The sequence below is a fragment of the Ischnura elegans genome, chromosome 1 (genome assembly GCF_921293095.1).
Source record: "Ischnura elegans chromosome 1, ioIscEleg1.1, whole genome shotgun sequence".
NCBI classification, from domain to species: domain Eukaryota; kingdom Metazoa; phylum Arthropoda; class Insecta; order Odonata; family Coenagrionidae; genus Ischnura; species Ischnura elegans.
In genome coordinates, this window is record NC_060246.1 from 6,443,650 (window position 1) to 6,470,655 (window position 27,006).

A 27,006-nucleotide genomic window follows, 5' to 3' on the forward strand; every position below is an offset into this window, starting at 1 on the left:
TCTACTCGTAATGTCGTAAAGGGCAAAATTAATGTTACTCATAGCGAATTTAACGCTACAGCATTTTAGCTGCATGCAGATTTGCGTATTAAGTAGATGATAAACTTAATCAATTAGTGTTGTAGGAAAAAAGAGACATTCAACATGAATTTTGGGGGAAGGCGCCTCAAGAATTTTCGGAGTAACAAATAATTAGATTACCGCATCCTATATTCCTTCACGTATTTAACATCAGGCAAATAGTACCTTCACCGCTTGAAGACCGGAAAAACCAGGGTAAATTGAAGTCTTTGAGAGGGTAACGCCTCCTTTTGCTGTGAACCGACACCAAAGGTCGTCTACGACATATTAATTTCCTCTAACCCTGCAGTGAATGCCAGTGGATTAAGAAATGTCTAAACTTTTTTTTCATTCTCTTTTGAGTCCATTGAACTTATTTACGCACAATGGCAAGGAACTACATACTCATGCGCCAGATTTTACACTCTAGGTGGATTGAATTCCGTTTTCGTGACTGTGACAATGCCGAACAGTCGAAGACCTTCGACACTCATTAGCTTGGGTCCGACCAGTAGCGACTGACCCAACGCCGCGGGTGCTCTCCCTTCGGTCTTTGTTTGCAGTTTGGGACGGGAAACATAAAAACGCACAATGAGAAGGCGCCCGCTTCCTTTCAAATGTTTCCCTCACGTTCACAGTTTACCCCACCCTCAAAGACTCCCACAAATAATGTCTTGACCTTCGAATATCCCCAAGCCTATAGATAATATTCCTTTTAGCTTGAGGAAAAACCCAATCGTTTACCCTCACCCCGTGAAGGAATAGACACAAAACCCTACATTTAGCACAGGCCACTCTTTTTTTTTCTCTTTCTGGGAGGATTTACCATCATTCCGTTATTTTAAAGGTGCCATTAACCAAATAAAGTGAAGATACCCGAATTTCCCATGAGTGATCTGATTCAAAGACTTCCGATCACTTTCAAATAATGTATTCCGTCCCCCTCCGTCTTCATCTCTGTTTATGGAGTCCTGAACTATGAACCTCGTGGAAGTCTCTCCCTTGCGCAACTCTTAAATGAACCCCAACCATCAAAAATACTTAAGTTTTCCGCTCTAATTTTAAATACCTACCATGCAAGGCAAAAATTCACATTAAACAATGAAATCCCATTCAGAAGTGGAATAGGGCACAAATTTTTCTATTTTTTTTCAGCGAAAAATGGTGAAAACATTGATACTCAAAATAATTATGAATCAATCATCTATTCTATAGATAAAATAATAACAAAAAATGGCGCTCTATAGTGTTTTATTTTTCACAGTTGTGATGTTCATTGAAAAAATGGTGAAAACAGCATTTTTTTGCACAGATAGCGCATCTGATGAATGTCAAAAAGTTGCACCCTTGTTCTTCAACTATAATATCACATCTATCCTTCATAATACAGTAAAACCTCCGTACAACGAATTTGAGGGGACCGGGAAAATCATGACTTCGCTGTAGAGGGTTTCGTTGTATAGGGGTAACGAGCGGGTTGCGTCTTCGCAGGGGCACAAAGTGTTCCGTGTGCTTTACGATGCAAGTCGAGTAAATTTATCAATCTTGCTTCATTCGCCATTAAAACCTTCCCTAGAGTGATGATAAACAATTTTTTTTAAATTAATGTCAAAGGATCACGTCTTAAAGAGTGATCCATAATTTTCCTGAGTATCTAGTCGGCATTATTCTTTGAGTGTAATAATTGAAGTCGATATCAAATGGCAGTTTTGTGCAGCAAATTTGCCTGAAAGAGCAATATTGCCCAAAGACTTACGAAATAAAGTGCATTGTTGGCATCCTATTGAAATTCCGGTAAATATCTATGTTCGTGACCGGTATGTACTAATATCTATAAACGACGATGGAAGTTAGGTGGGGCGTGTTAGTTACCACGAGTAAAATCGTGGAAGTCGGCAATCGAAGTAACAATGGCAATCTCAGATGATAATGCATTCAGTATGACCGATACTCCTCTCAGGTATAACTTAATAGAAGCTGGACACGATCAGTATTCCGCTGGTACACCCATTCCTCGGTGCCAAAACGCAGTACTATCCTCGAGTAAGCCAGGATAATATTTGAATCCACGCTTTGTCGCCTTTCATCCAGTGTTTAGGAGAGACTAAAAATCTCCATACGGTTTCAACTTTAGCCCAAGAACCAAGTCCGAGACTTATACGCCCGAGTTACCTAAGGAGGGGGTGGTAAAAAGGTAGGGAAAAGGAGGGGGTCGTCGCGACAAAGGAGCCCGCCGACGCCCTCGGGAGAGGATAGAATGGGAAGGTAAGGAAGGAAATCCCGGAACCGTCATCAGTCATACGCTCAGCGAAACCAAGCTTACGCGATTACTTTACCCACTGATAGACAAAAAACAACAACAAAGTATTCCCCGAGTATAAGGACAGTTGGAATCGCTGGGAATTCATCCAGTTCACCTCTTCATACTTATTGTTAGTCAATTTTAAGCGAAGTTTGTGGTTTTTCAGTCCTTTACCGAACGTATCTCTCGTATGTGCCATTTGCAGGCCATAACTATTAAACTGGGATTATTAGTCACTAAAGCACTATCTAACCAATTCAATACGACTTACGTTAGCAATCAGTTACGTTACGTTAGCAGAGAATAAAAACACGTGAAAGAACCTGATCCCACTCCTTTTCGCGTCTTTTATGACACTTGAAGGACTTCTGCCCAAACCAGGCGAAGATCGATAATCTGAAAACTCTAGTTGCACTGGTAATATTTCATGCTAACAATTTGGAATGGAGATGTTTCCAGTTGGACACAGCAAGAAGTCTAACCCCACGCACGCACTGAAATGAGGAGGAAAGGAGTGGATTTACAACTAACCACTCCCAAACATTTCATACCAAAAAGTCTATTATTCAATAACATTTCCCCTCTGAAAGGAAGAAGAACTACGCACTTAGGCGACTGTTTCTCTACAATGCTGCTGTTATCTCCCCTCCCCTTCCACGTTTCTTCGGGGAGCCATCCCTCTCCTCAGTGATTCCCCTTCCCCTAACCAAAATCTCATGCGTCTCCGACAGTGCGTGACCCTGTGGTCTGCCGCTCTTCAAGTAACCCAACTTATTTGACACACACCCAGAAGGAGGACAAAATTCATGTATTAGTAATCTGCCTTTCGATTTATCTCTCCTTCACTTACCTCCTCACAAATATAAATACAACATCGTCTACTGTCCTCGCTGTATATACAGACAGCTCTCTTGAGACTTACCTCAGCCGAAACATTCCATATTCTTTTCAAATGAGTACATTTTAGGAAGTTTAAACAAATTTCGAAAAAAATGGGTTTAAATAATATTTTTAATAAATAAGAGACGGTATCTGTTTTTAAGTTTTTTAATCCAAAATTATTCTATTTAAAATAGTTTTGCAAAGTTGTCTGCCTCATCCTTTTTCTCATTTCTTTACTGGCTGCTTGCTCAACCTGCCGCAGAATTTTCAAATTTTCTACTCCATCTTCTGAAGTAATAAAAACTCGCTCCAAAACATCTACTGCGTCCACCACTTCCTTCCAACTGGGGCGCACTACGCAATTGCTGGACTCTTCTCTCTCTTCATCGCTCACACCCTGCGTCTCTGTGATTATTTCAGGATCCTCATTCTTGCCAAAAACAGCGAGATCATCATCAATGTTTGCAAAGTCTTCGAAAGATACCCCTTCAATGTTTAACAATTGTGCGACTTCGCCCCATTCCTCCCTCTCCTCCGGCTGTGGGTCGTCTTGGACGTCCATCTCTCCGGGAAAGCCTGCCCTCCTGAAGCAATTCGTGATTGCGCTCTTCTCTACTCCATCCCATGCAACACAGAGACGCTGAATGGCTTGCAGGATGTTCCACTTCAGTGACTTGATGTCTTCCGTGTTTCCTATTCTAGATAGAAGATATTCAACCAGCTGCCTTCTATATGCCCTCTTCACGAGGGAAATAATCCCCTGATCGAGTGGTTGCACTTTGCTCGTGCAATTAGGGGGAAAATGTACGACTTTCACGTTTCTCAGTTTCATATCTGATGTTTTGTGAGCGGTGCAGCCGTCAAGGAAAAGAAGAATTTTTCTATTTTTACCCCCCATGACTGCGTCAAGTGATGCGAGCCACTCTCTAAATAAAATTGCCGTCATCCACGCACTTTTGTTATTCCCATAACGGCATGGCAATTTTTTAACATGCTTGAAGCACCTCGGACTAGCAAATTTACCAATCACGAAAGGCTGCAACTTTTCTGACCCGTCACTGTTAGTGCAGAAAAGAACGGTCAATCTTTCTTTACTTCGTTTGCCCCCATGGCAAATTTCTCCCTTGGTAGCTAACGTGGAGTCCGGAAGGAGATTATAGAAGAAGCCAGACTCATCGGCGTTAAAAATGTCTTTGGGATCATACCCAGCCACCAAGGAAGGCAAATTTTTCTTCCACTCCTCCACCACGGCCACGTCGACTGCTGCTTCCTCCCCACATACCCTGAGAGTCGTCAAATTCCACCGACGCTTAAATCTTGAGAGCCATCCATTAGAGGCGTGGAAATCATTTATCCCTAATTTTAGGGCTATTGTTTTCGCCCGGTCCTGTAGGATGGACCCAGATAACGGGATATTGGCACTTCTCACTTCCGTAAACCACTCAAATACTTTCCTGTCTAATTCGTCATTTTTGCATGACCGAGACCTCTTCCTTTCCGGACCAAATTTCTCAATACCATTTCCCATCTTGTGCCTGTTGGCAATAATTGTGGAAAGTGTGGATGCCGGAATGTTAAATCTCTCCGCAATTGCCGTTTTTTTCTCTCCAGTGTCGACCGATTCCAAAATTTGCAACTTCGTTTCAATGGAGAGTTGTCGGCGTTTTTTGGTGGTATTGGCCATTTTACTGTAAAGGAATAATTATAATAATAAGGAAGGAATAAAAATAACCGAAAAATACTCAATTTATAGAAAAATTAAGAAAGAATCTCAAAATATTTTCCAGTGCGTACCGTAGAAGCAAGTCCTGTTGTCACAATCAACTCTTGCAGCCGTTTCCACAGGTAATGACTAAAGCAGACTAGGACAGACTATTCCTATGTTTTCTCAGCTCCTAATAATCAGTAAAGCGAACAGGGAATGAGTTCCAGACTTCAATTGTCCTCGCACACAGGAAAGATATTCGAGTCTGAAGAGTCGCATCTTTGTTACTACTGAATCCATTGCGATGAAGATAAAATAAGTTGAAGACTAGCCAAATTTTTTATATCATCAGTGATTCCTTGATAGATAAAAAATATTTGGTTTTGAGCAAAACGTAAAAGATGTCAAGTAACGTAAAAGATAAATTCTTTTACGTTACTTGACATTGCTGAGCGATGCCATCAGGTATGTACCATGCATGAAAATTTGGTTGGTCGGAGTTAGTGACTGGTCAAGTGGGGAACGGGTGCGCTGGAGGGACGTGGCGGGTTGGAAGGGGGGACGGGAAGAGGAAAGGTATGATGTGATAGGCAAGGCACCTCAGGCCATTCGTCATACCATGTCACTAGGAGAAAGGGTAGGGTAAAGGTACGGAGAGGTTTATTGCCAAAGGTGATGGGAATTTACGGAAGGGAATAGGATAAAGCGCTAGAACGTAATAATTAGCCGTGAAAGTGGAGCTGCAGTTTTTGAGTACCAATATTTTGTTATCAAAAACGTAGTTAAAATGCTATATCTTGAAGGATCACTGATAATTTTATTCAAAATTGTGAAATAAATTGCCTTTAATTATTATACAATTGCAACAGATGAATTACTTTACGAGATGCAATACTTCAAAACATCAGTGATTTTAAAGGGCAAAATAATTTCATGACGTAATAGAAAAATTGGTAGAGAATCATCAAATAAAATGCTTTCAGTCTTACCTGTCTTCCGCAACGTATTCGCCCAATCCGTGTCACAAGTATTAAATTTCTTGGCGATCGGCGTGGAATCCAAATCAGCTTCGAAATTCTTCCAGTTGGACCAGATCCCCGTCGAATTATGGGCGTTCCATAAACACAATGAAGATGGTATCCTCAAGCAATCGAGCAAATATATGTACGATCTCGAGCAAACGCACCACTTGCAGGTTAACAGACTACACAGGTTGATTCTTTTTGTGCTTCTTCATTCCACCCTTTTGGGCACTCTGAAGATGGTGCCGACAACAGACTACATCCATCAAGGAAAAGACGGTTATATATATATATATATATTTGGTGGAGGGGATTCTCCAGATTTTCCTCTGGGATGGGGACAGAGTAGATAAAAATTTGCGCTCATTGGTTGAACACCAACCAATGAAGTTTTGAATACTTCGCCATAGTAAACATACATTGTCAACTCCGACGGTTCCCACCATAAGAAAAAGTAGGTACAAATAAAGCCAATGCTTCGCTCCCCGTTAGCTGAGAAGGGTGATAGAGGAGTGGATGAGTAATCAGTAGTTATCTTAGTTGACTATGGCCTTCACCGAGCAAGATCAGCAAGATCACATTACGTAGAAATCTTCTCAGGTTACCTTTCTGTACTGGGTTACAGCTGGCCGGCTGCCACTGTTACGCCCCCGCCCCTCTCGGTCCATTAGTCATCCGACCCGCTCTCACCCTCCAGCTACCTGGGGGGGAGGGGGAGAAAAAGGCAACTCCCCTCCCAACTTCGCTCGCAACAACTCCGAAGAGACATTTGATACGTACTTTCGGAACAGGGGTCGCAGAGTGAGTTGATACGAGACAAGCAGATGGTGGCGAGCCAGTTCTACATAGTATGACTTATCGGGGCCGTGTTACACTCTCACGCGTTTAGAAAATATGCATGTGAATCCCAGGGCTTGTTTGAGCTTGCGCCTTTTCCGATGTTGCCGTCGATACTATCTTCATTGCCTTAGCAGACACGTCAACGGCACCCTCCGCTGTAGTTCTACTTCCTGCTTATTAAGTAAATATCTAAGGAAAAATTATAAAATGTAAAATACTGCGTTTATTCTCAATAATTCGTTCTAGAGGGGCACTTTTCCTGTTTTGGGCCCAAGTGTGGACTTCGTTGTACGGAGTTTTCGTAGTTAGAGAGGTTCGTTACGCGAGGTTTTTTTGCGTGCATTAACCATTGGAAGGAACCGGGACCGGGCCATTAACTTCGAAATAGAGGGGTTTTCTTAAAATTTCGTTGTATAGGGGTTCGTTGTATAGAGGTTTCACTGTATTACTATCGAAGCAATAATCAACAGGCGTAATATGCACTTCTGGTCTTTCATTCGTGTATCCCGCTCGAAACCAGGAATAGCGAATGAAATTTTTGAACAAAGGAGCGGAATTGTGAGTGAGTCAGAGATTGAAGTTTCAAAATATTATTTCTTTGAAATAAATTTAAGTCTATTTGGTCCAGCAACACACGGTCGGAGAATTTTCTCACAAAATTCTTCCACATTCGGAAAAAATACACATCCAACGGCTGTATGATGCCTGTAGTTTTGGGCGGTATTTGCTGTATTTCAAATTGAAATGATCCTGTCTTCATGGAAAGATTTCCTTCTCTGTCATTAAATGCACTCCACGAGTCCACCAAGAGAATTGTGTCCTTTTTTAAATTTGGAAACAGCACTTTACCAAAATACTCTTCTAGCAAAATGGTTTTCGTCAACAAACCGGAATTAGAAGCCACGACGTGAAGATTTGGAGCTTCAAACACAGAAACATTTTTTGGAAAAATTCCACCTTTCTCCTGCAGGCAAATAAATAAAGGAGAGAGAAGTTCACCATCCATCGAGATCGTCGGCTGTATCGTATACGAATGGGTCGTCGCTCCGAGGGACTGTACCGTTGACTCCACCGTTTTCACTCCTCGGAAATGCAGGGTTCGTCCCGAGTGTAATTCTTTCTTAAACCCACTCTGGTCAGTATTTAAGAGAAAGTAATTTGGCTTCTGGGCCAATAATAGCCGGACATCGTTTACAAAAGAATGTGCCTTTTCGGATGTCTTTTGCCAGTCAAAGTTCTGTTTCCGAGAAACAACTTTGGTAACTTTCCTAGACACTATGTTATGCGATTTTTTAAACTTCCACAACCATCCTGTTGAAGCAGAAAAATTTTCTAGAGGATTTGTCATTTTGCCATTATCTTCATACGCCCACCTTCGTAAGTCACTATCGTGCACTATCAGGAAATCTTCTTTTGCTCTTCTAAATCCCTCTATTAAACATGAAGAAATTGCGTTCAATTTCTCCCTCCGAGAGCCAGCCTGATTAATTTGCTCCTCAAACCGGACAAGCTGTGTTCTTGAGGTCACGAACCTAAAACGGTGCCTGACAGTATCTATCTTCAGTGGCCCAGTTTTTCCGGACCGCCAGTATTCCACTGCCATCTTCTTCTGTGACATACTAATATCACCCTCTTTCTTCCTTTTCAATGGAGACGGCTCGTACGATGTTGAAGAAGAAGGAGAAACATCGTCTCCATTTCCATCTGCACTGTCGCATTCATCTTCGCTTACTACTTCCTCCTCTTCCGTCCTCCCGTCGAAGTCAAAAATTAGATCCTCCTCTACCACACAGGATGATTCTTCGCTTTCCACACAGGACTTCAAGGAATCTGAAAATGGGAAAATTTTATTCAACAGGGAAAAATAAAGAATGGATGGGATGCGATTAACTTCACCGTAGTTACAAAAAAATGAAAAAATAATGAAACTTACCAGCTAAAATTTCCGCCAACTCGATTTCGTAATCAGTAGGTTGTTCTGTGGAAATCCATGCAGTAAACTTGCTGTCCAATATTTTTATTACATTCCTAGGATTGATCACCATTTCGATGAAAATAAAAGGAACGGCTTTGCAGCTCACTCGTCTACAAAATCTCTTGCTTGTTCGTCCTCTTTCGGAGTTCACTTCGCAAATGGGTAGAAAAAGCATTTTTGCTGATTTAAACAGAGGTACCGAAGACCCTATCGTCATTCGCCTGATGGAGAAGCCCTTTTGGTTTTCCCATTCAGCCAACAATAGTTGAGGGTGGAAGGAGTGGGTTTTATGACTCCTCTCAAACCCTTCTGAAAATCTTGACTAGAAGCAGGAGCCGCAAGGGTATGTGTACAAATTTAAGCTATTCAAAAATTCCTCGAAAACATTGGCCATCGTTTAGTCCTCGGATCACCCACCGCTTCTTTCGTCTGTGGGAAGAGAGTAAGTAGACCGCTGACGCCCGGACCGCCCGCAGGCCTTCCCCCGAGCGCTTGCCGCCAGGGACGCCTCGCTGCCGGCCCGTGAGTGAGGGGCCCCTCGCCTCAAAAAGGGTGGCCGGCGCGCAACTTTGGATGCAGATATCTCGGGCCACAGGGCTTAAGGGCAGGGGAAATTTTGCAAATTTCCATTAATTATGGAACACTACCATCCTACCAAATTTGAACGAAATCGGCGGAGTACACTTCGTGAATGTTCCTAATGTTGTGAGAGAAATCGCCATACTAAGGAGGAAAACGTACTAAGGAGGAACGTACTAACCAAGTTCCACTGTATATGTCTATTGTCTGTTCAATCAAAAAGTATTACCGAAACATGCTGAGGATGCCCTCCCTTCATGTGAAGATGCCGTGATGGGTGGAGCACTTTATTCTAAAATTATACTGCCCTGGATTTTAATGACATGAAATTATGAGTTAAAGTTAGTTTTATTTCCAATTAATCAAAATAAAAATTCTTCATAAATAATGAAATATATTAGGGTTAAAAAATTGAGACTCAACATAATAGAACTTAATTGTATCAAAGAATTTCTCTCCAAGTTTTGCAGTTCTCAAAAAAAAAAAAAAATATCAAATAAAATCATCGTTAAATTCATCCCTATCAAAGTAGAGGATGATTAGCAATGAATTAGTGGATAAATATTGAAAATAGAGAAATTATTTACAACACTAACAATACTTTTAAGCGAAAATTACTTAATAAAAAAGTGCACGAGCTTTCGGAGGGCGTCGGTGACAGGGGAAAGCTGGAACCAGAACCAATGTGAACTGAAGATGCCTGAAAACCTACTGCCGATGTTAGTGAAGATCTTAGACCACTAAGCAAAGGGAAAGCAAAGAACGGAGCTTTCAAGGTTGAGGCTGCCAAGTGCACTGGGCCGTCATCTATAGGTGACTCTCGGATCTGGGCGGAGTCTGGCACATCATGTATAGATGATGCTCAGCCTCACTGTGTTAAAAGCAATTGTTTTATTCTTATTTTAGAATACTGAATTTGTTTATAATAAGAAATGAAAAACTTTTTCTGCAAATTACCCCACAGTCCTTATACTATTTCATTTTTCTTTTTTGGGTATAAATTTCTATAATTACTCTGACCATATTAATGGTCATCACTAGTAATTAATAACTATAAGTTTAGGTGAATAAAACATTCTAAATCTAAGCATTTAAATTATATCTCATTACGTGTATAGTTATTTGTAATTTAATGTATTATTTCTGTAACCAGTTTCCATTTTGGTAAAAAATCTTTTATTGTCATCTACGCTGAAAGATTTTTACAGGTATCCATCACTTCGTTAATGTTTTTATGACTCAAATTTTGGTTCATTTTAGGAGGAATTGGTGGGAGAAGGCCAATGGTTTCACCACCTCCAACTTTGGATATGCATTCTATGAAGGTGGCAGAAGCAGTTACGGTCATGAATGCTTTCTTGGATACTCACATTGAATGTCTGCGAGCAGATCAAACAAGGCTGCCAACTGATTCATTGAGGTTTGTGAATTTTAATCGGAATTTTTAACATCAGGCATAAATTTTAGGTCATAAAAGCTAGACCAAGCGTCTCAATGCATATGAAGATGAGAGCACCTGTATCTAATTAGAAATTATGAAATAATATTAACGCCATCATCAATCAATAGTTCTGAGAGCTGTTATAGTAAACCCTTGCATTAGATTTCTTGTAAATGTATCTCTTAATTTGATCGAGAGAGCTACCATTGATTGAAAAGTCTGAAATATCATCCATTCTCTTCCCTCTCTCTCAGAGACTATTTCTTTCTCTGATATTATAGTTTGCTAATCCTAAAAAAATGCTTAGGACCACCCTTCACAATCCATAATGGTGAGATGTTGAGTGTTGCTAGTGGTTCAAGTTCCAGACCCAGCCAGCACCAGAGATACAGAATTTTGGGTACTGTGGTGGTCCAATCATAGCAAAGGATATCAGTAGCATGTACGTCATGCTCAAAATTAAATCATTGCCGAAGTAATTTTCAATCTTTCTTTCATGATAAGGTTACAATGCCAATGTATTGTAAATAGCATTGTCCAAATGGCTAGAGTAGAATCCATCATATCATGTGACCATATTGAATATCAGCGTCACGTAGTTCTACAAGGTCCAGTGGAAAGGCTGCGATTGGCCATTGCTCTGAGGGTAAGCCAATAAACTATGCAATTGTGGATGCTGGATCCTCACAATATCCTTCTTTTTGTGGACCTCTCACAATCCCTCTTCAACCAAACATTCATCTTGCTGCATTCCCCTGTGTACTCTATAGTTTGATCCCTTCTAGATCCTTCTGCTTGGGATAGTGAGCCCATTCTGTGGGTTAATGTCCCTGTATCCCAGGAAAGTATCCTGTGATTTTTGGCTACCTTGTGCTGATTGAGGAATAATATGTTCAGTGTATGCGATGTTCAAAGAGTGGAACATCATATACTATTTCCAGTTGTCAGTCATGAAAGCAAAAATATTTACTTTGTATGGGATACTAATTAATGCAGTTGTAAAGCAAATGTTTGGATCATCATGTTTCCCTGTTTTCCATTAAGGAAGTCCACGGTATATGTAGTGCTTGCAGATACAGTAAAACTTCGATTTTACATCAATTCTCGTTTTTACGCAGCGACACTCAAGTCCGGCCGGAAAGCATAGGGAGTTGCAATGGTGAACTTCGATTTTACATCTTTTCTTGATTTTATGCAGTTTTTTGATTTTGTGCAGCATAACCCCAGCCCCAAAGAGGCTGCTAATTTTGATTTTACGCAGTTGTCTTTGGACTTGTTTCGAAAATCCCGACTGTAGCAATATGAAGTTAGGTTATTTATTCGTCTCAATGAGCTGCAAAAATTAATACAGGAACGGTTGAAATGACGTCGTCCTGTTGAGCGTGAAGCTAAAAACATTGCGAATCTAAGTATTGCTTCCCCCTGCGTCCTCTCAGTAATATTTCATGCTCTTTTACGAACGCAAATATCGCTCTTAGTTCAAATTTGCCATTGAAAGATATCGAAACTTAAAAGATACGGCAATCGCCGAGTATGCGTAACTACTTTTGATTAAGACAGACGATCGCTGGAGATGTTAACATTATCACGAAAGGTGATAATGCATCCCCGGCGATCACCATGCAATCAGTGATACCACTTGTTGCTCTTTCTTTGTTTTACTCTCCTTAGAGTGGAGACCTACCGATACATGGCTACTCTAGATCGAAGATGCAGCCGCGACGCGATTTATTGATCGACGCTGTTTTTAACATATTTATTTTAATTACAGTAGATGGTCGTTAATCGAATTATGAACTACGGAATATCTATCCCTAACTGAAGGATTTCTAGAATTTTGCCAACGCTATATTTCCGTCGCCCCAGCGAAATACAACGGCGACATACGCCGTTAAAAATCCTCCCATGCCAAAATTTTGGCTTCTAAGGTGATTCAAAAAAGATAGTCGTACTTCTGGTATGGACGTAAGTCGGTGGTGATTCAACACGATTGTAAAAGCAGCATGCGTAGTCTCATTCCGCGGGCTAACCCCACATCTGCGGGACGAATGGAGGTGAGGGAAAGTTGCTTGCGCGGCGCGCTTATCAGAACTGTCTCAACTTGTATCTCATTGTAAGAGGGTTTAAATGAAACATGGTTGGAACTGGAGTAGCTATTACCTTAACTCCGCTAGGTGGTAAGCGTTTATTTTTAACGGAACGGGAGTTAATGTCCTCGGAGAATAACTCGCCTCGTCAATCGTCATGTAATCATTGAAGTCAAATTTAAGACGTGAATGATAAGGCAGTCCCTTTAAACTCAGGAATGGCATAGCACCATTAAATCGAAATACAAAAAGTGACCGGTGTTGTTATCAGATATAGGGAAGCAAACTATTACGTGAAGATGAGTCACACGGCTTCAAAGGTCCCGGCGCTGAATTCGCGTTAGAATGCCGACATAGAAGCTATACCCATTAGATTCAATCCACTTATGCTAAAATTTCATGGGAAAATGCTTTTTTTAATGCGTAAAAATTATAAAGAGGGAAAATTGTTCCGGACTATTTATCATTGTTTTATTCATCGCTGGCGCCATGATGGCAGTTGTGCGGTTATTTAAATAGCTCACTTTAAAAAAGTGATCTAAACGCCGGAAAATTCTGAATTCCCGGGTACTATGTGCTCCGTATTATCTATGGTATGCTATTTGGAAGGAGGTAACCGACAGCTGGGGTCATTAGCGCCATGAAGTAGGGGTTGGGGGGATAGAAACCCTATGTTGGCATTAGCCAGGTTGTAATTAGAGGCTGCAAAGGGACCAGGACTTAATGTCCCATGTGCTGGACAGAGTGGTGCACTGGAAGTGCCCTCCATATTACACTCAAGTAGGGATAGGGCCATCTCTGATAAGTTTCTGCTACTGCCAGGACTTGAACCCAGGCCTACAGGGCGTAAAGCCTTTGTGATATATTAGCAAAATTTTGTTCCCTGTTCATCATCATCATCATTGGTCAACAATCCTAGGATTGGTTTGACGCAGCTCTCCACTCAGTTCTCCTATCAGCTAATCTTTTCACACCTACGTATTTCTTCTCTTTACTTGTTCCATATATTTTCTTCGGGGTCTTCCTTTTCCATTCTTGCCTTCCACTTGTCCTTCGACGATTGTCTTCATCAGGCCATCATGTCTCAAGATGTGGCCTATAAGGTTGTTTCGTGTTCTTATTAAGGTAGTTTGAGCGAGATAGATCCGTAGTCACAACAGCGACTGTATCTTCTCAAACTTTACAAGTATCAAGAGTTTTTAAGGTTTTCGATACAATTTAATAATTTTTTGTCGGGAAAATATTTGCATCAGTTGCTTATTTTTCTCGGTAATGAACAAAATATACGTATTTTAAACTCTATCTTGACCTATTACCAAGTGTACCAACGGTACTTTTAGTAATATAATACTAAGTTTCCTTAATATAGTATGGACTTAATCCCGACTTGGAGTACGATATCCTGGCATCTGAAATGTTCAAACATAAAAATTTAAGGGTTACTTATATTAGAAAGCTATTTTAAAGCATTGTATCGCTAGAAATGACATATGTCAAAGAGACGTTCGACTTGGCAACAACGTCAAATTTCTTAGGTTGGTGCGACTCTCAACTAGCAACTAGAAATTCAGAGAAACAAGTGAATGGCTTGAAGCGTTACAGGAGTGCAGAGATTTCGGTGTTGAAATATACTTTAGAAAGTCGAGTATTTCTCTAACTTTTTAGTGAAATATGCCAGTTTTTCAGCCTTCTCTGCTTTAACGATGAAGTCATCCACTAGTAAAGCGGGGCGGTTTGTGCGGAAGAAGGAATTTACGAAGGGACAGAAGAGTTCTTCTCGAACGTTCAGTGAATATAGGTAAGTGCTCTAGTAAATAACTCATTGCGAATTTAAGAATGGAAGTATGTTATTAGCTGAAAATAATTTTTTTATTTCATTTATAGTGTGCGTCCTGTCATGTGTTGGAAATGAGCAAATGAATCGGGTTTTGGCAACCCTAATTATTCCGTCTGTCGCCAATTCCACTTGGAAAAGGTAGGAGCGATCTGTGGGGTCAAAGGTTGAAGATGCAATCGAGTACGGAAGCTGTGGAGGTGGAGAAGCTTCTCACTTTGGCCTTAACACCGTAAGTTTCACCGCATCAGTTTAAAAAATGAGACTATAAGTAGTAGCGTTATTGGTCCCCCGAGACCCAATGTGAAAGTTAATTCATTTTTTTTAAATGTGCCTTGTGGTTGCATTACGTTCTTTCATATCTCTTGGAAATATTCAGTCGGTGTGCTTTTTATTTCCATGTACATTGCATTCCAAGAACATTACCAGTAGTATGTCCAATATATAAACTAAAATTTAGGAAATGCAGAGGCTTTAATTTTTTTGATGATTACTTTGTTCAAGTGTAATTTTAAATTAGTTTCATTTAATTTTTTATTGTCCTTCCCTATTGGAAATTTCTTATAAGAAAATTTCCTATCAGAAATTGGGCATTTTTCTTATAAGAAAATTTCTTATAAGAATTCTTCTTATAAGAAAATTTCTTATCAGAAATTGGGCATTTTTCATATAAGAAAATTTCTTATAAGAATTTTTCTTATAAGAAAATTTCTTATCAAAAGTATCAATTACAAAATGTTATTTATTAGAAATTTTCTCATGGAAATATTTATTATAAATATCATATCATCATGCTTAAAACACTTGTGCAAACTTCTATAAAAAGCTACATGAGATTTACATCCCTCCTGAGAGTACAAAGTTAGCATTATACCTAATTTTTTCCAAATGAAGGTGCCTATATCTGGTACACAGCAAACCTAATGATTTCCCATGTACCAAATGTAATGTCTATCTTTAGTGTGCATCAAGCAAGGACATTCAAGTTCTGTAAAGTTCACCTGACTGGCCAGACAATGCGAGATACCATAGAGTTCCTTCAGGTCATGGGTTCTGCATAGGGTTAACGCCCCCCACATTTTAAAACTAAAAAACTAAAAGCAATGAAACCAACGATATCCTGGAATGATGGACTGATAATAGAATATGGCTTTGGCAATCACTACGCAATGAAATATAAAGGAATTGCAATATGGAATGATTTAACCTGGAAAATTGAAGAAGCAAATGAAATAAAATTCAAGTTCGACTTGGGATACTTCAAGAAATTATTTGGGAAGGAAAAGGAAAAATTGATAAATCGAATACATAGGAGAAATGTTTATTTAAGATACCAGAGAGAATGACCTCTACATGCAGATTTGGATAGATAATGAAAGAAATAAATAAAGTAAAATGGAATTTGATGCCATTTGGAGAAAAGGATAGGTAGAATATGGCTAACAATTAGTGCAAGATTTAGGGAAATTAATAGGAATCCCAGAAACACTGATTGAGAATAATAGTTGATGTATTTTCCATAAAATAATAATTGTGCAGATGTTATTTAGGTTTACTCATACAAATTCATTCTCTCCAGAGACGACTAAATCACTCACTTTGTCCATTGAAACACTGTTTTCATTAAAACTTCCACTTATATTAGATATGTCACAATCTGAAAAATATACAAGTCTATCTAAATTAATGATGAAAAGTTTAAAATTCCAAGAAACTGTTTGTTTAAGGTGACATGATTTTAGGAATGCCAGTTTTGTAAGACTTACCAAATGAGGTCAATGCCTTATTTTTGTTAGAAACACACGACTTATTTCATTAAACAGGTCACACAAAAACATGGTGAATGATTAACATATAAAAGCAATACCTAGCAACCTAACAACCAAACAAGGTTTCCATGGCAACCGTATCCTGCAACGTATGCAATCGTAGTATACATCGTGCTTATTCATGGCCCATATCAAACTTCCATCGGTTAAGTAATCTATAGACTCGAAACAGACAGATTTTATAAGTGTACAATTTTTCGTGTGCTCTTAGGGATATGTATTAACAAGTCTCATAAGAAGAAGCCTCAACTTCTTGGAACCATTTATGTCAAATACCATGCTGAAAACGCCAATAAATTAGCAGAACATTACTTAACAAAGAGTTATACATAATTTCCAAAAAAATCTTATAAGAATTTCTTAAATAATTATAAATTGCCAACATAAGTTATGGTGACTTAAATGCATGCCGGATAAAAACCTGAAAGTTATGTGACCTGCGCAACATTCTTATAGAATGCTATAAGAAATGCAAAGTTCTTATAAGAATTTCTGTAAGACTTATAAGAAATTTCCAATAGGGTTCAATGTAATTTGTTATTGGTTCCTTTGGATGAAATCATTATCGATTAAGTGACTGTTGACTGGAATTTGGTGATGTGAGCTATATAAAGTGTTTGATATTTAGAACCAGAGAATTACCACAGATTTGCTGTTTTTAACATAGAAAATCAATAATTGCTGGATTGTGTTAATGTGGATTATAAGTTGATTAATTATGGTGATCTGTTATCAGGTCATAGGATTAGAAGTCTATCTAACATATATTTTCAACTATAGTATCCATATCTTAAGTATTTATTCAGCAATTGAAGACAATCTAATTTCTCCTTGATTATTATTCCTTAGTCATTGTTTCTTAAAGAGGTAAAGTACTCAGCACTGCCCTTTTACTGGTGTGCTCAGTGTTGCAACTATTACTCTATTTCATAATTTTACATGCTACTTATTTATCTAAGACTTTCAATATTTTTCGTGGATCAAAAACTTTTTCTTGATTTCTTAAAGGGATTACCTGTCTCCTCTAACAGCTATTTGCATGTGCTTGCCAGAAGAGGAGTATTAGTTATAATTCAATCAGCTTTGTTTCCGTGGCCATACCCTTTCCACTTATGATGTTCATCCTTCTCTCACAACCTGTTTTTTTATGCAATGTGAAGAAATGTTTTCTCTGTCGTTAATTTTTTAAAAGTCAAGGCTGTACATACTAATTGCATACCCTTATTCGTTTCAAATTCCTAATGTTGCATTGAGTGAATGCTAATGATCACATTGAACTTATCTTTCCGAAAGAATTGCATATAATCATATTTAACTAGTGGAAATAATATTGCAGGAAAATGTTCCTATCCATCGACATCATCTCCCTGTTGTTCTTGATGGTTCTGTCCTGATTGTGGTTGCTTTCCTACATTTATCATAATTACAACCTACTTCACTATATCTGGTATGATGTTGGGCACAATATGGTGGTCTTTAATATTAGTACAATTAAAAAGACATTGCAATATTTCCACTGAGTCTTATTATGACAACAACAATTGATAATGTTGTTTGTAGCAATGAAACGCGTTTTGTCATAATAAAACTCAGTGGAAATATTGCAATTTATAATTTTAGTAATACTTCATTATACATACTGATTAATGTTCTAGTTAGGCTAATGAGTTCCAAAGTGGCAAAATGTATTTGTGTCACATTAACCAATGATAGGGTATAAGTGTCTGACACATATACAATGTCCTCCCTAATGTTGAATCAAGAACATCATAAGTTGAGGGGTAGATTACCTCCAATGTTATCATACTATTTCTATTCCTTAGTTTTAATTCCACCCAGTCACAGAAATCTAAGTGCAGTGCATTGGCTAATTAATATGTGGCCCCTCATTCTGTATACATAATTTATTTCAGTGGCATGACTCCCAGTGAAGAGTCTCCTATGCAGTGCAATGATGGAGCTGAGGTAGATATCATTGCCTCTTATGATTATGGATGGCAGAAGAAAGGCAATGGGTAATCATACGACAGTAAATCTGGTAAATTCCATCATATTTTCTGGGAAATAAATTATGCATAAATTGTTCCTCTTTATTATGTTAACAGTTAAAATGTCTTTCTTTTTACATTCACAGGGCATGGGTCTGTCATTGATTACCACTCCAAAAAATTACTTGCGTATGATGTATGCAGGACTATCTGTGCAATGTGTAGAAGACACAGAAGGTGGGAATGTTACAAACCCTGTGGAGTGTTATTTCAAGCTTAATGATTTCCCAAATGGCTACAGCTGGCATTAATATGGAGAAGCTGGTGGAAATACTCAGTATATGTGGAACTGAGGGAATAAGATTAAGTACACATGGGAGAGAGTATCAATGGTAAGCCCCATGTTACCATCCAAAGGAGAATAGAGTTTCACAAGTCTATTGAGGCTATTAGTAAATATTTTGAGGAGTTGAGAAAACTTAAAGAGTATGATAAATAAATAAGATGATAAATAAAAAGAGAAAATTAAAAAGAGTAAGACTGATAAATTATCTTATGCCTTATGTATAGCATGGTTTAAATGTACATAGTAGCAATGGTCATACTGTAAAGTCTATTAGAGATTTTTTAGCTTCTTTAAGATTCTCCCCACGTCCTCTGGCTTGTGGTAACAGGTGTCTCCTGAGTATTTTAACTAGTATCTTCAGGTTTGCTGCAAGGGTCTAAAGGTTTGCGTGACATAATATTGGGCAATTTTTCCATGTTTTCTTTTGGGTGATTATCTTGTATACTGGTTAATGCATCAACGCCTTTGAGTGAGAATGACTCTTTAGAAACTCCCTCCTGAATTGTTAGTGGGATTTTGTCGATAGGGCTGATCAATTTCTTTGCACACCTTGATTGGCAAGAAAATTATGCTGTCCCTCCCAAGGGATTGTTGTTAAAAGGGTAGCAAGGATTTTATTATTATTTGCATCGGTGAAAGTTATTTTAAAGTACTGTTTAACTAATTGCCATCTAATTACTGAAAGACATTGTGTTCCACTCTATGTATGTAAATATCTTTATATATAAAATTAACCTGAAAATGTCCACCAGCTTCTCCATATTATATAGAAATAAGGTTAAGGCAAATCTGGTGGTCTCCATGTTCAATGCTATTGGCTCCTGAAGTTAAGCACAATCAAGATCAGCTTACATAGCTAACATTGGTAACATATTCCCTTTCGTATTATATCTTTTGCTCTTACAATGACTTCGGGAACAACCTAAGTTGCTTCACAGGGACTGTAACTTGCCTCCTTACTGTAGCCTTCATTTTTTCTTCTATTCTGCTAGAGTGGGGCACATGGCATATGCAGTGTTGAATGCTAACAAAGAAATGTTTCTTTTTAAGACTAGCCTCTGCCCATTTCTTCAAAATTTACTGTGAATGCCTGAAGTGTATTTTTTTAACACTGAGTTGAAGGAAAAAATCCCACTACTACATTGGAAATATGAATCACAAGCAAGTTAGAGTGATAAGACAGCAGAGAAATACCTCATATACAAACAAACAAAGTATATAGTAGCCAATTTAATGTCTCTTGGGAGCCCTGGCTCTCCTTTTTATGTTCTTAGCCAACACTCAGTGAAACTGAAATGTGTATTGCTACATTTATGTAACATTGTAGAGTGCTTTTCTGAAAATATTTTGTAATTTTTGTTATGTATTAATAATAAATATGTATACCAGAAGTGTAGTAATATATCATTTTTTGTCTGATTCCTTCCTACAAACCCTAAGTTGGTAACTATGTGCATATATTTCCAGAATAGGGCCTTGAGATGAAAAGCAGAATACAGGCATCCCCCGAGTTACGTATGTCTCGACTTACGTAAATCCGTACTTACGTAAGCGATAACCGTATTTCAAATGATTACGTTAATTTTCGAATGCGAGCGCGAAGAAGTAGATATTCGCTCGTACAACCTATGGTAGAAAAAATATCGAATAGTTATAGAGTTTTTTACGTGCTAAAAATAACAAAGTGACCCATTTTTGTCATTCCTCGAAGGAAATTTCATTAATTTCTGTAGAAAAATCGCTTATAAATCCCAAGTCAGCAAACAACGTGAAAATTTGCAGTTCTAGCGATGGATGTGGTGGCGTATGTGGTTGCGCTCATTCCTGTACGATACAACTTGTTATACAGCAATATCTGAAGCGCCAACGCAAAGGTTCGACTTACGTAAATTTCGACTTACGCATAGTCTGCCGGAACGCATCTCTTACGTAACTCGGGGGATGCCTGTATTGAAATTGTATCCAGTTTAACTAAAGGTAAGGGGTATTGCAGTAGGCATCAAGATGAATGGCAAGCTTCATTTAGAATAGTGTTATGGATATTTTAGTGGTTGAAGCACAATATTGTGATTTTTTAGCTTTTAGTATCTCTGTAATGATGTAAGCAGAAGTCCATTTGGTGTGAATTTCTTGTTTCTAAGGGATTGTTGTAAGGAAATGGCAAGATGCACTTCCTTTGAGACTCAATATGACTGTTATTGGAAGATTAATTTATATTTCGGTAACGTTCTATCTAAAGATTAGATTCGTTTGATTGCTTCGTGGTTAGTAGTCAGCTCTGCATTCATAGGTAATTTAAAATCGATGTCGACCAATGTTAATATATTCGGAGGGCTGGTTATACATTCATTTTTTCGATAGGTTTCCTCAAATTCGGTTAAGGCAACAAGATTTAGTAGGTTTTATGCATTGTGGGATGAATTCTGATTTCCAAAAGGGAGATGATTCAACAGAATTTTACCATAAACGAAATGTGTGGTTTGACTTAAGTGTAAACGCATGACTACACTCATAATATCTCGCCATGAATCCTGTCCTTTCGTTTATGTAAGGTTCGGACTGCGTTGACTTAAATATGAAAAGTACTTGTCAATAACTACCTGTTAACGTTGTTCAATAGGTTTCACGCACGGCTCATACCTAAAAGATGGTTTGAGCCACTCGATTTCATCACAAATAGCAAGTTCATTAATGCGGATGGAGAATCGTACTTGTGAAAGTAAATACGCAGACACCTTTAGTATGCGTAAAATCGGTAATATCTTTCCTCCCAAAGCATGCCAAATAATATTTACGTACACATAAGAAATCTCTTCATTCGAAGTTTACAGAAACCCAAATAGTATAAGGAATCGCGAGTCTCATATTTCACTTCCCAATGTCCACCACGAAGTAATTTTTGTACTTGGAATTTACTGCGACAATATGGAAAGTCAGTACACTAAACTCTTACGCAATCAATTATATCCAGTTATTCCTTTTCCAATTATTCCTTGTATGCGATCATGTTTGTTTACGTTTAATTCTAAAGCAGCGTTGCCAAGCCGAATCTTCCGGCATCCGGTCGTCTGCAGGAAATGCCTGTTCGACGAAAAGTTTTTCTTTTATATTTTAATTATACTACCGGTGACCTATAATTTTAATGCAACCAAAAATTCATAAATGAAGTTTACTACACTCAGTTAGTTTTTCGTCGATTTCTATGAACGGGAAATAATTCTTTTTAAATAAATACTGTCGCCAAAGCGCATATGCTCCTATCTATGCCATGTAAATCAGCTTCTCTTTGCTCACAAATATCTCTGAATTTAGCCCGGTAAGGGGTGTATATTATGATATCACTGGAAAGATCAAGACTTTTTCTTTACAATGAGATAAAAATCATAGAATTCTATGATGATTGATTTTTCGCTCAAACTACCTTAAGGTTTTCATGAGGCTTCTCTTCTCTCCTACCCTTCTTAGGACTTCCTCGTTACTGACTCGGTCGATCCATTTGATTTTCATCATTCTTCTGTAGCACCACATTTCAAAGGCCTCTATCCTTGCTTTCTCCGCTGCAGTCATTGTCCATGCCTCACTTCCGTATAGGAGCATACTCCAGATGTAGGTTCTTATAAATTGTTTCTTTACTTCCATATTTAAGTTTCCCGCTGTAAGCAGGTCTCTCTTTTGGTGGAATGCTCTCTTCGCCTGGGCTATTCTGCTGATAATTTCTTTCTTGCTTCTCCCGTCACTAGTCACTAGCAATGTTCCCTGTTAATGGGGTTAATTTGGATGACTATCCTCAGATATCTCATTTCTTCCATCTCCAATCTTTGTTTGTCTGCAGGTGGTTATACGGATTTCCTGAAAACTGCTTTTAATGAGAATATTTTCGAAAATTAGCTTCTCTGCAAGCATTTAGTATCACCATTCTGAAATTTCTCCCGGTTTAGGGTTTAATAATAAGATTATTAGGCTTCATTTTCTTGCCTCCAAATGAGTAATTGAATCCGGGAAACATATATCTGACGTGATCGAAAAGGATTTCATGCTCCTTTATTGTAAAACCTCACATATGAGACTTTTTCTGGTTCCAGTTCTGGCTTTAAATCAGAACTATACAAAAGTGCATGGCTAAACATTCTAAAAATAATGAGCAAGTGTTATCCTGAAAACTATACTCCTCCTCAATACCAACTCTTGATTTTACACACTTTGATTTTACACAGTCCCCATATTTTGGTCCCTCCAACTGCGTAAAATCAAAGTTTTACTGTATATTAGTTGTGAAGGGTTTACCATTCTTTCTTAGATATGAGAAGGTCAAATTTACAACTACCTCAAGTGGAACTTCAATCCATTGTTCCCACATTGATCATTTTTTTTTGGCATTTACCGATCGCTGTTCCTGGTCCCAAATATAGTTCCATACAGACAATGTAATTTTTTCTCACATCTATCTCGAAGTATCGTTTTTCCGCTTTGATCATTTGAAGATCATGGTCCTGATGTATTATTTTCCTGCATCCATCATTTTACAAAAATGAAACGAAGTACATATTTACTTAGCATCACATATGACTAATAATGACTGACATTCGGTGTGAATCTTTCCTAAGAGATGGAACAACCATAGGGAGAAGCCCAGAGCTATCCCCCCTCCCACCAGCCCTCGGCCCCCCTCAGATGCTTTCCTACTCTCCAAGATCACCCAACAAGCCCCAGACCATGTTTCGTGCAGTGTTCATGATACGAAGACCGTATATCATTAGCTTCAAAAGAAAATATCCATTTACAAAAGAATAATAGAAATGTATTTTACCCCTCCTTTTTTCTCGCCCACGTTTTCCTTTTCAGCCAATGTGGCTTCAATTCTCCCTATTTTTGGAGGCCAACTGCTGCATGAGTCGCTTGTTGGTCCCAAAGGTGTGTAGCAATGATTTTCGGCATTTGGTATTATGCCTTTATGGGATTGAAATATTGGTAATATGAACATAATTAAAAAAAGAATGAGACCAAACACGATGCATTTCTGATGTGACATAGCATTTTAAGCTAGGAAATACCGTATAAGTACGTGTAAGAGGCACACCTTTTTTCCCAGAAATTGCAGCTGAAAATGGGGATGCATCTCTTACACAAACTTCTTATCTTCCCCTCCTCCCCTTCACCGGTCGCAACTCCAAGGGGAACTGAGTGGCCTTGGTTTTCAGCGTGAGTCAGTCATCTGAAACCCTGGGTCAAAAACAAGCAGCAGGCAGGGGAGTTTCTCCTTTAGTGATGTATTTTTAAAATGCTCCTGTTTGCTTTTCTTACTTGTAAGCACGTCGGTACCTCAGAGGTGAACATGGAAAAGATAGCACAGGGTTTTTTGCTATGGAGGACACACCAAATTTACTGCCATGAGTGGGCATCACGCGGCATTTATACTGCAAATAGTAATCGCATACCAAACGTAGAGAAATGCGCAGTTTTGAAGGACAATTTACGTTAATTTACGTTACTTTTTCACCCTCCCGCAGTTCGGGAGTGACCTTACAGCAATGTGGTAGTGTCCGTTTCTAGTTCTACGTGTTCCTTCATTTTTAGTGTTTTTTTGTTTACTTTAGTGCTATTTTTGGAACAATTTGGCAGGTTGAGATTTTTCTTTTCATTTCCTTCACCTCTTTTTCATTATTCTCATCGTAAATATCATCATCATGTCTTACATGTGGATTATTTTTTTAATTTGTTTTTTTTTTTACCTTCATTTTTAATTTATTCTTATTTTATTGCTATCACAAAAATTATGATTAGACTAACTTTTTTATTAAAGATATTTATCCCCGTTTCATACTCACTACATTATAAAAAAATGATCTTAGTGCGGTGGTTCAGTTAATTTTGTTATATTTGAATTTCTTTCTCTAGGAACTTTTTTCATTATTGCAAATTACGTCTATCCTGGGTGATTTTTTTGGGCCTTTTTCCTACTTTCACGGCATATTTTCTCATGCGTTTCTCTAGGTCAATTACCAATCCTGTATTCATTTCGATTTTATTTCATTTTCTGTGTTATTCATATGTGTTGGGGTTAGTTGCAGATTTTCTTCCTTTTAAAAAAAATAATAACATATTAATCGCGTATGCAACACTGCATTACATTATGTACAGTACAGTGGGTTCCCTCCGTCTTTCAAGCAACAATGCTACAAGCGAAGAAACAAAGGAAGAACAAGTGTGATCTTTCATGTGACGTCGCTGCCTTCAAAGCAAAGGGGTGAAGGCGCAGCAATGTGATATATGCAGTTTGCGTTGCCTGAAGTTTCCAGTCCGTCTCATCTTGTTTGAATGCTCTCATGTCACGCTTGCTTCTTCAGAAATGGTCCTGTTTGGACTCTGTTGAATATTTGTAGCCTTGTTGCGACTATAAATCTTTGGGTCAATAAATTAAAGCTTAAAAATCTTAAATGCTGTCAGATATGCGTCACGTTATGTCTCATTCTTTTTTGAACCTCGTGTGTGTCATACAATCATACAATTGCTGAAATCTATCGAGATATCTTCGAGCTCACCATCCTTTCTGCTCACTCTAATGGGACGTTGCATTGATTTCAAACTTCGGATTCAGATTCAATTTCTTCGACAAATTTGGATCCGGAGTGAAGGTGAAGGGCATTATCCGAGGTATCAGATCCGACCATCCCTAGAAAGCATCATAAGGTTAAGACTACAAGTGAATACCTACATATCTCCGAGTGCCATACATATCGTAGCTGAAAAAATGCTGCGTAAATTTTAAATATTGAAAGAGGAAATTTTGATAACTGTCGAAAGTCCAGGCATACGTCTGCTACACCGCAAGATAGGATAAAAATATTCAAAAATTTTTTAGCTTCGATGCTCACGATAGGGGTGTGTCTCTCACACGTGTGCAGCTCTTACATGCTCTTATACGGTAGCTGGTAAAAAATGATGGAGAATTCGCATTCTGGCGAAACTCGATATCCTTGCTGTTGATCTTCTTGGTTGTTGGTCTGACATTTTTTTCGGAACACAGAATGTCAGGTTACAATTTACGAGTTATCCCAGACAACACAGCATTTGTACTGTATCAGTGATAGACGGGAGATACTTGACCAAATACATATACAGTGGAACTTGGTTGGTACGTTCCTCCTTAGCACATTTCCCTCCTTGGCATGACGATTTCTCCCAGCCCCAGTACCATCCAAGCAAAATACAGATAAACTATTTGGTTAGTATGCTTGATATAGTGTTGCTTTCCTGGGTAGTTATCTCAATTATTTGCCATGAAGCAATCCGCAAGTCGTTTCCAAGTATTTTCTGAGTGTGTAAACCTCCAAATTCATAAGTGACTTAATTATTATCAGCCATTGACCTTCTAACATTCATCGCACGCCTCTCTTTCTACAGCCGTGATGCATCCAAATGCATTTCTCAGTGCGAAGAGTGTGCGCTTCATTACTTGACAAGAGTTAAGGGAGCAGACGATGCTTTGGATCTCCACACGAAATTTAACACAAAAATACTGTATATTGGTACAAGAAATTGAAAGCAAACTAATTTTTTTAGAGAATTTCAACTGTAGAATATGAAAATGTGCTTATAGTAATCTTTAAATGTCTTATTAATCGTCATATCAATATCGATTTATCAGTCAATTTACTCATCAATATAGGTTCAATACGAGCACAAATGTGTACCGGCTGTTTCCGGAATTTATGGTAAAGAAAATGTTGCACAATTTTTATGATTTTTTAAAACAACCAATTGATATACTCATGGTTATCATCATTTTCTAAGAGTAATCTCTGAGAAAGAAGAAATGACCTATTTAAACTTATTCGAATAAAACATATGCGAGAAATCACAGGAAAATGATGGCGTTTTTATCTACCTATTTGTCTCTGGGAAATCTATGAAAACATAGTGATTTTCGTTCGCATGGTTTTTTTTGGCAGTTTAGCCCTAATTTTATGTATCATAAATGTGAAAAGAGTTCAGGAAGGTGGTTCTACAAGAACTTCAGGCAGTAATTGTAGTTATGACGATTTTTTTTCTATCCCTACTAGCATTGTTTTGGTGATAAGGATAGATACCGGTGCTCCACCAATCGCTCTTCCTCTCA

The 27,006-nt window shown here is 38.4% G+C and overlaps 1 protein-coding gene and 1 long non-coding RNA gene across 3 annotated transcripts in view; both read left to right on the plus strand.

Moving 5' to 3' along the window:
- Positions 1–27,006, plus strand: part of LOC124155181 — a 130,384-nt gene that overhangs the window by 99,305 nt on the left and 4,073 nt on the right. For both annotated transcript variants that reach the window (XM_046528901.1, XM_046528907.1), the window contains one exon: positions 10,626–10,785. In XM_046528901.1, coding sequence (XP_046384857.1) covers positions 10,626–10,785 — 160 coding nt within the window. The remainder of the gene's footprint in view (positions 1–10,625; positions 10,786–27,006) is intronic.
- LOC124155196 lies at positions 14,265–19,831 on the plus strand. The gene is made up of 4 exons (XR_006864164.1): positions 14,265–14,691; positions 14,778–14,959; positions 18,470–18,594; positions 18,691–19,831. It is a non-coding gene; the product is annotated as an uncharacterized LOC124155196 (long non-coding RNA).